The sequence below is a fragment of the Melopsittacus undulatus genome, unplaced genomic scaffold, assembly GCF_012275295.1.
Source record: "Melopsittacus undulatus isolate bMelUnd1 unplaced genomic scaffold, bMelUnd1.mat.Z mat_scaffold_56_arrow_ctg1, whole genome shotgun sequence".
Classification (NCBI taxonomy): Eukaryota; Metazoa; Chordata; class Aves; order Psittaciformes; family Psittaculidae; genus Melopsittacus; species Melopsittacus undulatus.
The window spans coordinates 215003-227127 of record NW_022994426.1 but is presented as its reverse complement, the minus strand read 5'-3'; the positions used below and the strand labels follow the sequence as shown (position 1 = coordinate 227127).

The 12125-nt window shown below is 43.5% G+C and overlaps 1 protein-coding gene across 1 annotated transcript; it reads right to left on the bottom strand.

The window, feature by feature from the left end:
* Nucleotides 1-867: 867 nt before the first annotated feature.
* Nucleotides 868-9370, bottom strand: LOC117438712 (E3 ubiquitin-protein ligase RBBP6-like). Its single transcript, XM_034074154.1, has 7 exons — nucleotides 9205-9370; nucleotides 8152-8248; nucleotides 6402-6471; nucleotides 3316-3404; nucleotides 3106-3202; nucleotides 1938-2077; nucleotides 868-1066 (listed from the first exon to the last, which is right to left on the bottom strand). The coding sequence occupies exons 1-7, from the start codon at nucleotides 9368-9370 to the stop codon at nucleotides 868-870; spliced, it is 858 nt and encodes a 285-aa protein (XP_033930045.1).
* Nucleotides 9371-12125: the final 2755 nt, after the last annotated feature.

The following is a 12125-nucleotide window of genomic DNA, read 5'->3' as shown; positions in this document are numbered from 1 at the left end:
AAATTAATATTACAGTAATCTTGTCTTCTCTCTCAGCTCCTTACGAGCTCTTTGTCCAACTGATGTGAAAGTCATCACACTACCTGGCGTAGGCTCTTGTTGGCAACTAAAGCATCAGGAGGAACGTCTGTCTGGTGACACGCTGGGCATGTATATTCCTCAGTCTCCAGCAATGCCGTTCTAATACCTGTGCATAATTAGCATAATCACAATGCAATAGTTTTTAGCCAAACTAAGGAAAGCTGTTCGGTTCTAATCAAAACACGTATATGATTCATGGGTGAATGTGGTCTCGAGCGTACAGCATGAAGCTGCAGATGTTCAAGTGTCAACAATTTCTAGTCTGCAGCAAATAGTTACACAGTTTTGACATTTTGCTGTTGTAATATTTGGAGTGTCGGATGTGTCTTCCTGATTCAACTCATCCTTTTTCCACTGTCCGTGACAGCAAGAAGTCATTGACCCCAAAGTTAAGGAACAAAGCACATCTCAAAAAAAGCATTGGTAGGTCTGAGTTCTGAAGGTTTGAACCAGCTCTCCCGTGGAGAAGAATGTGGATTAAATGCCTAACTATCCATTTGTTGCAGACCACAGCCAGTCACCAGAGATGGCTGTATAATTTTGTATGAGAGAAAGGGCTGTGGGCAAACATTTGGTACCTAATACTGTAATCAAATGCACAGTTAGATGCTCCTCTGCATGTAAAGAGGACGTAACTGGATCTGTAGAAAGAGAAATAAGTTTTCTGCCTCGCCTTTTTCTTTAGTCCTTTCCTAGTCAGGGTATACTTAGGCTTTAATTAGAACAGGTAACAAAGTAATTTTGTTCTCTGCTATTTTTGCTTTCAGAAGATGAGATGTGATGTTTTCAATTAACAACATGGGAATAACACTTACACTCGTCACAATAACTGCTTCCACAGCAGGGAAGAACAGCTGCGTCGGTCATTATGTCTTTACAAATGAGACATAACAGCTCATCTGGAACAGGACCATCAGAAGAGGAGGAGGATGGCTCCTCTGGTAAAGATGGAGGCCTTTTCCTCTTTTCTCTAGCATAAGCTTCCCTGGAGGCCATGTGGGAAAGGAAAAAGAACAAATTTAAAGATGGGTAAAGGAATACTTGTCCAAGCCTTGCGTTTTATCAAAAGAAGATACTAGATGGAATTCTTCTCATTCCACATTACGCTTCTGAACTGTAGGCACTGAGCGGAAACTACTTCTCTATAGCCATAACTCTGTAAAATAAAAACCCAGAGGGGGAGGAAATCTCAATCCAACAGCTGTTGGTTCAATTCTTGTAAGAAGCGTTTGAAACATAAACCAGACGCAAAATGAGCTCTCAATGAGAATGACTCCCTGTCAACACTACTGAAATGTTCTGCAGAAATACAGATCCTTGGTGCACCGCAACTTGAACCAACTTCCAGGGGCATGACAAGTATGAATGACCACCCTCTTTTCATGCGAGCAAGCATCACAGATTTTAAGGTTAAAATGCAATGGCTGCGCTTCCTCTCCTGTAATTACAGATGCAGTCCAACTTGGTTGCATTATCCACTCAGGTGTTTATGCATGCTTTCTCTCATTCGCTTTTTGGTCAGTCCAATTAATCCCGTACTTATAGAATCATAGAATAGTTAGGGTTGGAAAGGACCTTAAGATCACCCAGTTCTAACCCCCCTGCCATGGGCAGGGACAGGTCACACTAAACCATATCACCCAAGGCTTCATCCTGCCTGCTCTTGAACACTGCCAAGGATGGAGCATTCACCACCTCCCTGGGCAACCAATTCCAGTGCCTCACCAACCTGACAGTAAAGAATTTCTTCCTTATATCCAGTCTAAACCTCTGCTGTTTAAGTGTCAACCCATTACCCCTTGTCCTATCATTACAGTCCCTAATGAATAGTCCCTCTCCAGCATCCCTGTACTTACGCATTAATAATGGGGATTGCGTATTTTCCAGTGTTGGTCAGCATTGCACCCTTTGTGTTGGGATCTTTCACCTCTATCAGGAAACTCCTTGGAATTCCTGTGCTCCTTTTCAGTCTGGGAACAGACTCCACATTTCTGTCCTGTTAAGAAAAGAAATGCAGACATACCTCATCTTAAGACCTACACTTAAAATGACAGTTCAGTGACGACTGGAAGAAGCAAAAGCCTTGAAATCCTCTCCTTTTACCCAGCGTGAAGGTTGTTCAACCGAAGTACTTCTTTTCCTAAATGAACATGGCCAGAGTGTTCCTAAGTCACCTATTGTTCCTAAGCCAGCTTCTCAGGGAAGTGGTGGAATCACTGTCCCTGAATTGTGCAAAAACACACGTAGACGAGGGCCTTAGTGACACGGTTCCTGATGGATCTGGCAGTCCTGAAGCATCAGTTGGACTTGATGCAACTCTTCCAACCTAGTTGGTTCTACGATTCTGTGAAAGGCTTAAGCAGAGTTTTGATCTGAGCCGACATTCTTTGGCTTAACAACAGGTTTCCTAAGGGTGAAATATCCCTTAGCACATGATCCACTGGGAGAAGAGACACAAACCTGATCCTCCCCCAAAGCACAATTCAGAGAGAAAACTTAAGTCAGGGCTCTGGGTCAGCCACTGCAGAAACATCTATTCACCAGCTATGGATGAAGGTTGAATTCATACCTCATGTGTATACATTCAGTGACTAATGTTAAAGGGCATGAACACTCAGCCAGAGACTTGTGTCGGTAAAACACACAAATATTCAATAGATGGGGTCAACAGAAACATCTTGGTTTCATGCAAAATACTGAAAACGCCAGCTCTCATTAAAAAGAGTTAAAACAGAAACATTTCCAGTAATACTGAAATACATAAAAATATGCATGTAAATTCACAGATGAAAAGATCTATGGACTTATTTCATGTCTGTAGCTTAGAAAAAAGAAAACATTACATTTATAATCCCGGCTTTCCCTTGAAGTTTGAGGGGCTTTTCAGCATTGCCATGTAACCTCTGTATTTCACCTGAAGAGAAACAGTTCTTCATATGATTATTCCTGTGTTTGTTACCTGACTGCCAAGGACAAAAATTAAACAAGGTCGGAAAGTAACACCACAAGTCCCCAAAATCTTACCCCATTTCTTGGGCAGTCCTTTCTATAGTGGCCAGGTTTTCCGCACCGAAAGCAAACATATGATGGTGGAGGTGTAGCCAAGGGCTTCTTCATGGGACTAAAAAGGTTTCAGGAAAAGAAAGGTATGCATTTGTCTCTCTTGTTAAAACAAACATCTACACAATTTTTCCATAATCATCAAAGAACTGATTTGACTTTATCAACACTTACTGGACTGGATCATATTCACGGAAAGACTGTATCATCATGGCTTTTATTTTATCTTCTTCAGAAGCACTGGCTTCAGCCAGGTTGGTAGTCTGTTTAACACAGAATTATTTGACGCACACATTAGAAACACATGCAAGCTCAGCCAGCCAAAGACAACACCACCTGCTCAATCCTGTACACAGCACCACAATGCTAGCTGATGTTGCCTGAAAACAGATGCTTCTATGAAACAGTTGTCCTGAGAGTGTGCTGGGGAGACTTTGTGCTTGTAAATGATGCTTATGTGCCTGCTAGCCTACTTGAAAAGAGCCTTCTTGGGCACTCAAAACCTTAGGCTTGACATAGACTTGTGTAACCGATCCACTTTTCTTCCAAGTGGACTGAAGTGATGAGGAAAAGAAATGACACTAGCAATAGTTTTCAACTGGTTTTGAAGCTCCAGCCCATTTGAAGGAGAAGATGGTTACTGTGCATTTAATTGAGAAAGATGTCTGCAAGTTATACGATTTACATTTTGCAGCATTAAAAAGAACACACTATGTTAGTGTCAGGTCTCTAGTTTTTGCTTGCTGAAATTCAGCATCAGACACAGAAGCACTGAAGGGAGTCTTTCTGATCCCTCAGCAAGACACAAGGCTCTCTTCAGTATAAACATGACCATCCAGTCCTGTAGGCAATCCAAACTGCATTTCCCCAAATAATGCACAATGCGCCTGTGCTAAGCCAGTCTGAATAAAGTGTTTAGAGTAAGTAACAGTTTTGAGCTGCTTTATGTTTTGTTCATGCGTTTCTCAAAAGGTTCAATGTGCACCACTTGGACAGTTTTTCACATCTGAGAGTAAAACTTCACATGGGTTTACAGAACCAAGGCCACATGCAGGGACAGCCAAAGGCACAACATTTAATTTCTTCACTGAGAGAGGGAAGATGCTGCCGGTGGGAAGACCTCTCGTTCTTAGCAATGAACTCCTGTCTCTCTTCTCAGCAGAAAGAACTAGCTCCCATCTTTTGCATTGACTTGGCTAACTCTATGCTTTTGCACAAAGTGCAGTCATTAGTGTCTTGCTGAAGTTACAGTGTTGAGCCAAAAGAGCACGCAGTTCCATCCCAAAACAGGCCACTGCAACATTTTCAGCTGGTCACATCTAGTACACTGTAGATACACACTGGTATAGTCCTCTAAACAATCAAGTACACAATTTACACAGCTGACACAGTCTGCATTCAAACAAATTTGTGTTCTCCACTGTCTAGAGCCTGGAATTTGTGGGACTGTGCAGTATTCAAAGAATGCTTCTGTGCCTCTAACGACCAGAAATTCAAAACCAGCCATGCCATTGTCCAAGTTCCAGAAACACTTGTACTTCAGCTGTTGCAAACTGCCCTGAAATGTCCATAACATACAGCCAATTAAATTCCTTTGTAAAAAATCTGTTAGATTCCAACACAAAATTAATGAAACATAGGAAAAACAGTAAAAGCTTCTGAAGTACTGGTGCTTTATTTCCTGAAGATGAGTAACGCTGCAACATTGTGTTGGTGCTGAGAAGGCACTCCCCTTCTGTCTTCCCAAATTGGCCAGTACTCTTGAGAGTACAGTATCAAATTATACATACTTCTTAAGGTTAAAATAAATACTTTATTAAAAATTAAAGTTTTGTTCACATGACAACAGTTATCCATCTATAGACTGCAAGTAAGGCTTAAAATTATGAAGGAAACACTTATTTTTAAGTATTTTACAACAATACATATATATACACACCTTTGAAAGCTGGGCCAGAGAATTAGATGCAGAAGACTCACCATTCTTTTGTGCAGCAAAAAATAAAGGCATATCCAAGTTCTAGAATCAAAACATAGCGAGAGTTAACCCCTACTGCAGTCTGAAAATCTGCACTATACCCACTGCGTGTCACTGAAAGAGGCATTTCCAACCTACTGTAATTTGTATTTGTTCAGAATAAAGTCCCAACCTGCGACAGCTGAAAAGTGCCTATGTGCTAAATGAGACAAAACTAAACTAACCAGCTCGCTGGAGATGGACTTACTGCTCCAGAATATCTCAGAGAGGGGCCCTTGTGAAAAATGCTGAAGTTTATTGGAGAAGGAAGCATCACTACAGGAATCTTACTTGCAGTGTAGTTTGCAAATTAATCGGTTAATGTCTCATCACTTAAAAATGCACTTATACAGTTATGTTTGATGAACAGTAGCTGCCTGTCAAGAAAAAAAGCAGCCCTGAAACATGTGCTCTGCCCTTCTTCTCAATAAATGCAAAGATGCCAAATTCACTATACCCCACCAAACCCAAACACCAATCTGAACCATCAGCCACAAAAGTAACCTGCCAATTTGTCTATAAAAAGAAACTGCTCAAATTAAAAAAGAAAAAGGTGTTTACTATGACAGAGTAACCTATAAAAATGGAGAAAAAAAATTCTTGTACTTTTATAGACCACAGGACAAACTATCCAAATTAGTTTGGGAACTGTGAGAATTTTTATTATTCTTCTGTCAGAGCAAACCCAGTCTTTCATGGTGATGAGAGCATGGATTCAAAGCACAGTCATGGCAGTTTTTTCTCCACTGCAAACACACTCCTCCCTCCCAGCTGCCTACGCCAGTAGCTTGCCACAATGAAGTCCTCAGGCCCCAGTTAGGAATGGGCCACAGTGTTTGCAGAGAGCTACTACTGACGTGCAGCTTTTACAAAAAGCACAGAAGAGGCTGTACAAACTCACAACATTACTAGCTATAGGCAGACAGAGCTCGAACGTGGCACCAAGTTCAATTGTGCACACCTGGAACCTGCATGAACTAAAGATGATCGCAAACTATCTGCACAACACAAAGTCACACAGGACATATTCTAGCATATGCAATAGGAAATACCATGCATTACTAGGCATAAATCCCAGCATTCACATCAGAACTGGGCAAATTGATGGCGTGACTCAGTTTTCACTATGATGAAACAGTACATTTGAATGACAATCTGTACTATGTTTTACTGGGAGATAGATGAAGTTAATGTTTGGAAAATTAATACAAGGCTACATAGTTTAGAATTCAGTGCAGTGTGCAGAAAAAAAGGGTAAGATTGGGTTTTTACGTACTGCTTCTGATGTTCTGCTCACTGGCTCAGTTCGACTTCTAGGAGGAGACAGAAAGGTGATCAGAACTTAAAGCACTTGTACCCAACAGAAAGCACCGAAAATCAATTATAAAACCCAAACATCAAAACATTACGTTCTGATAGTCTACTGAGTATGGACATTTATTTGTATACACAAACTGTTAACTCTTGGTCATTCAGCACAACTAAGAAAACCTCCAAAATCCCATTTCTACTTTGTCCTAAGTCAGACTTACAGATACAAAACACACCTGTGCAAGAGAAAGCACTCATATTTTCTCTGCCACCTAAGTATCAAATATATCAAGTCTGTACTACGGTTTTGTGTTCTTAAATAATCAGCCCTCAAACTATGAAGGTAACTTCAGGCAATCTGTACATCCCTAGTATTACAAACAGGTGTCACCTACAGTACTTTAGTTTCTATGGCAGAACAGTGATAGTCCCAACACTTCAAAGGCCAAGTTTACTTCAGTGAAAGAAAAAAAAAGTCATCTGACAAGGAACTAACAAAACTGTCAGCAGCTTAGCCTTTAGAACAGTGCTTCCTTGTGGAAGCCCAAGCACTGTGCTCAGGTATCTACCATACTTAGCCGTGAAAGTGCCAAAGTACTAGCCATGTTACATACGCTGTACTGACTAACACTAGTAGTAGAAATGTCACCTGAAAGAAGCTGCTCCTGGGATTTTGTGTGACTGAGGAGCCCTGCGACAAAAAAACAATAAAAATAAAAATCTTAATTGCCAGAATTTGTTTTACGATAATGCTGCAGCATTTTAAGAAATACTTATTCCATCTGAAACCTTGCTGCGGTTCCACGTACTCACTGACCAAACATTAAGCACTCTACCCCCTGTTTCTGCAATGTTTCCAGCTGAAGGAATAGAAAGCTGACCTGCCCCATCAATTTTCAATGCTAGAAGATCAGTGCCATTCTTTCCTTAGCCCCACAGACAGGTAAAACAGCATCAGGAGGATAGCCACCAACTGTTGGTAATGTGCTAAGTTGCTTACTGAGTTTCAGGTTTGGAAAGGATTAACTACTCCTTCACTGTACTTGCACAAGAGGCAATACACTTTATGACACTGCTCTTTTCCTCTTGCCCAAAACAGACCCTGGCTTTAGGAAACTAATAGGAATCACTTTTGAATGGAACTTCACTTGTTTTCATGGTTTGCCAGCTGGCAAGCGCTGGTCTTTCCTGCATAGCCAGTATGCAATCCCCAGCCATTTGGGGCATAAGAATACTTGACATATCCTGTCCCTCTCCCCCAAATACAAGCAAAAGTCAAACACTAAGAATCAGACTCTTCTGAGACAGGAGCAAATTTTAAGTTTACACTACACTGCAGAACTGTCTTTGCTCTAAAAGCCATAAAAGCAAACACATTTAACAAGGAATCTCTCCACGCAGACAAAACAGGATCTACAACTTGGCTCTCAGAAAAATTAACCCAACAACCAACCCCATAGAATCATTTTAAAAGGTTCTACTGTTGCAGTTTGAACCCCATATCCCAGCAGGCCTAAAAACATAAGTCTGCTTCAGGACCTATACAGGAAAATCCACCCAGTGAGAACAAAAATTAACGGAAGCTTTAACAAGAAAGATACAATCTGAATGTCTCATATGCACTGAAACAGTTCACACACTGAAACCAACAGCAAAGAGTGCAATGCTGTGTGGACACTTACGTAACATCTGTTTTGCTGGTAGCTTTAACTCCTCCAGCAGGGATTCTTTTAACGATTACCAATGAGTTTTTAGGAATCAGGGCATCTTCTGTGTATTCTGAAACCAACAGAAATACAGGAAAAGATATTCAAAAGGGCATGTATTAGTACATCATGAACTACACAGCACTTCAGAGAAGGCCTTTACAGGTACAGAAGCCAAATCTTATATGTAACATTGTGCTTTCATTGTCTGAACACACTAACAGTACCTTTCAAGGCATTTTCAGGTTTGATAACCAAACACCACCAGCTAAATCTTTTTCCTTTCTTAAAAACAGTTTGAATGCCAACAGCAAAATGGTCTCAGAGGTCACTACAGGACAGCCGGTTAATACAGGGGTTGCATTCCTGAACTAACTGAAGTTGTTTTGCTTCTATTAGGCTACAAAACCAATAGATCTCTGGAGATACACAAACCACTCCAAAGTCTCATCTGCTCAGTGCTTTACATGTGCTTGATCAAGTCTGACACTAAGACTAGATCCAACCACACCTAGGCTCTATCAGGAGTTTAGAAAGCCAGGGGGTGGGTGCACTCTGAACTTTGTGTCTCAGTGGGAGGGTCTCCTTTCTTTCATCTTCGGTTTCTATGCACATCATTTTAGCTTGATTCTCCCTTGATTTTCTTTTTCTGCATTCCATTAGACATAAACCATTGACCAAGCCTGAGACTAAGGCTAGATCTAGCTTCACCTAGGCTCCCCTCAGGGGTTTACAAAGCTCAGGGCTCTATTCTGGACACTGTAAATCAGTGTGCACATTTGACAAACTGGTGTAGCCAGCAGGATGCCAAATCAGATTTCATGACAGCACCCCACTTAGTCCCTGGCACTGCTTACCCTCTTGGTGCTCCTGCCACCTGGCGGGATGGGCCCAGGCTCACTCATGCTATGTGGGGATGAGCCATAAAAGGCAGAATGCAGCTTCTGCTGGCTGCAGCCATCATGGGGTGCTCTGCAACGTCACCAGCCAGGACATGCCCAAAGCCCTGCACCTGCTGCACACACGTACCTTCTTTGGTCTGGGCATTGCTGATCTGCAGATCACAGTTGGCTGCCTTCAGCTTCTCCTTGCGCATGATCTTGCACTTGAGGTCGCAAAGGGAGATGTCGAAGCCACTGAAGGTGACCGTATCATAGTCCAGCTTGGAGAAGAACTTGTAGTGGATGCAAGACATGGTCGGGGCCAGGCAGTGCCTGCTCCACTACCGTATCTAGCTCGGCAAATGACAGATAGAGGCCTTGCAGCCTCTATGAAGGTGAGGGCACGCGGCAAAGCCCACCGAGGGCGCTGGGGTGAGCAGCACGGGCTGAGCTTGTGCTGGCCAATGGCGTTCAGAGGCTGCAGCACTCTGCCACAGCCAGGCCCTGAGATATCAGGCAGCCTCGGCTGACAGAGCCTCACGCCTCCATCCTGGCTTAGTGAGGCCCTGGCTGTGCCACCTTAACTACTGCAGGCTATGGTGCTCAGCAAGTGAGCTGTGCCGTGATGTCGGCACCAGCCCCAGTCCTCCTCAGAGCCCAGGGGAGGAGAGTTCCCCGAAGCCCCAGCTTGGCCTCAGTGTCCTCTCCCGCATGCAGCACTCTGAGGATTGACCAACCAACCTCTATGGCGACTCAAGCACCTCTGCCCCAGCCTTCACCAGGTGCCAAAACACAGTGCACCCGGGTGACCCAGCGCATTGTGACAAAAGGCTTGTATCACGTGCAGTTCCGAGCACCCCAAAGGGGGGGGACCCATCACACCTGGGCCTGTCACTGCCCTGAGCTGCTCCTGTCCCTGCTGTCTCCCCAGCCTGACCTCACACAGTGACCATCCTCTCATCCCCCGGCTCTCACAACAGTGATCCTCCCGTCAACATCCAGCCAGGGTGAAACATCCCGGGGCGGATGCAGCCCTTCTGTGGTGCTCGGCTGCCCGTGCCACAGAGCCAGCAAAGGCAGGGGACAGAACAAGCTGTTTGAGGGCATCTTAAAGAATCACAGACTTCAGTCAAAGCAGCCAATGACCATTTATGTTTATTGCCATTAACCAATGCATTTTCCCACTGTCACACATCCACAGTTGCTTCAACTATGGAGAAAAGGACTAAAAAGTAACAAATGTGCCACCAGCACTGGGAGAGGCTCCAGGTTAGAATCAGTATCTCTTCTGAGCCCCTCACTCCCAACTACTGATAGCTACAGGAAAAAGTGTTGCAGCCCTCTGGCAGAATGTAGCTCTAAATTCCCCCTCTCTGTAACAGCTTTTGTATCACACTTAGGGGTTGCAGAACTAGAACAAGCTACTGCAAATACCTGAAGGCAATTCGAAAAAGCCATTCCTGAAAGCACAAACAGCATTACAGCCCTACAGGAAGAAACCAAATCATTATCACAAATGGTAATACAGGGTCAATTAGCTCTAGATCACCTTTTAGAACTACCGGACAGAGCATGCACATTACAGATTATGTGCATTGCTGACTAACAGCCACTGGGGTTTTATGTGAATCAGTACCACAAAAACAAAACTGACAAAAACAAATAAAGACTCATTAAAAATATGACATGAAGTAAGGCAGGGATTTCCACTAAATCTATTTGGGTGGCAAACTTCCTGACTCCCAGACAAAGGTAGAGGACTGTGAACTAAAAGGAGCCGAGTTGTCATACTCCCTCTCTTGTTCTGCTTTCTAACGATGTATGCCTGTTCTCACTGTTGTGTGACCTTATGAACTCAACTCAGGCCTTGAACAGTGAACAGTACAGTGTGACCCTGATGGTCAAAAGAAAAGGAGGGACTGTCAGGAAAATCTCCCTAACTATTGTAGCAATTGGTCTTTAGAGTATGAAGCTGTATGAACATTCTTCAGGACTATATAGTTGACACTGTAAACTGCATAGCTGTGGTTCAGTCAGCACAACTAAAGAACACCAGCTCACTGCAAGGGGGAGAAGAACAGCCCTAGCTCTGAAGAAGAAAGGATACCTCTGCACTACCCAGAACAGAGCAGAAGCACAGCTCCTCTCACATCTCACTGAAACTCTCCCCTCACTTTGCAGCAGAGATAAGGTACGGCAGCAAGACCAGCTGCAGGGATGTCTTGCTCAAGAAAGAAGCAGATGGATGACAAAGCCACACAATTAGAGCTGCTTTGCAAAACAGCACTATATGTGTGTGTTGAGCAGGCACTGCACAAACCACTGAACACTTGAAAGGTGTAACAATCATGTGTAAGAATCACAGCCTGTTTAGTCTAGAGAAGAGGAGACTGAGAAGGGATTGTCATTAATGCACAGAAATATCTGAAAGACAGGTGCCAAGAGGATGGTGCCAGACTCTTTTCAGTGTTACCCGGTGACAGGACGAGGAGCAATGGCCATGAACTAAAGCACAACAAGTTTCATCTCAACATGAGGAAGAACTTCTTTACACTGAGGGTGTCAGAACACTGGAACAGGCTGCACAGGGGGGCTGAGGATTCCCCCTCTGCGCAGACATTCCAAAACCACCCAGACACATTCCCGTGTAACTTGCTCTGGGTGGCCCTGCCTTGGCAAGGGGTTCAACTGGAAAATCTCCAGACTTCACTTCCAACCCTAACAATTCCATGACTCTGTAAAACCACATTCCTATGCCCCAGTTTCACTGGTACACCTCATGGCCATGAACAGAGAATTACTCTCAAAATTCCATATTTTGTGTCCTAGCCTCTCTCCTTGAATAGCACATGCCAGCTCAAGAATTTTAGACTCTTACTCCTCTCCCCATTCTGAAAGGCGTCCTCCAAGGCCTTGCCCCTGTCGAGGCCCACAAAAGCCTTCTGTTCATGGGGGGACACTTTACCTCCATCATCGCACTGTCCTCCCAGGAAATGATCACTCAGGAAGGACTCTCACTGAAAACACAACTTGAATAGGACTGCTATGGGATGTGGGTCAGGTTGGCTA

Coding starts and splice junctions, on each gene's coding strand:
- LOC117438712 (XM_034074154.1), bottom strand. CDS start 9,370: ATGTCTTGCATCCACTACAAGTTCTTCTCCAAGCTGGACTATGATACG. Junction 8,249..9,204: donor CAATGCCCAGACCAAAGAAG/GTACGTGTGTGC, acceptor TGTTGGTTTCAG/AATACACAGAAGATGCCCTG. Junction 6,472..8,151: donor ACCAGCAAAACAGATGTTAC/GTAAGTGTCCAC, acceptor GTCTCCTCCTAG/AAGTCGAACTGAGCCAGTGA.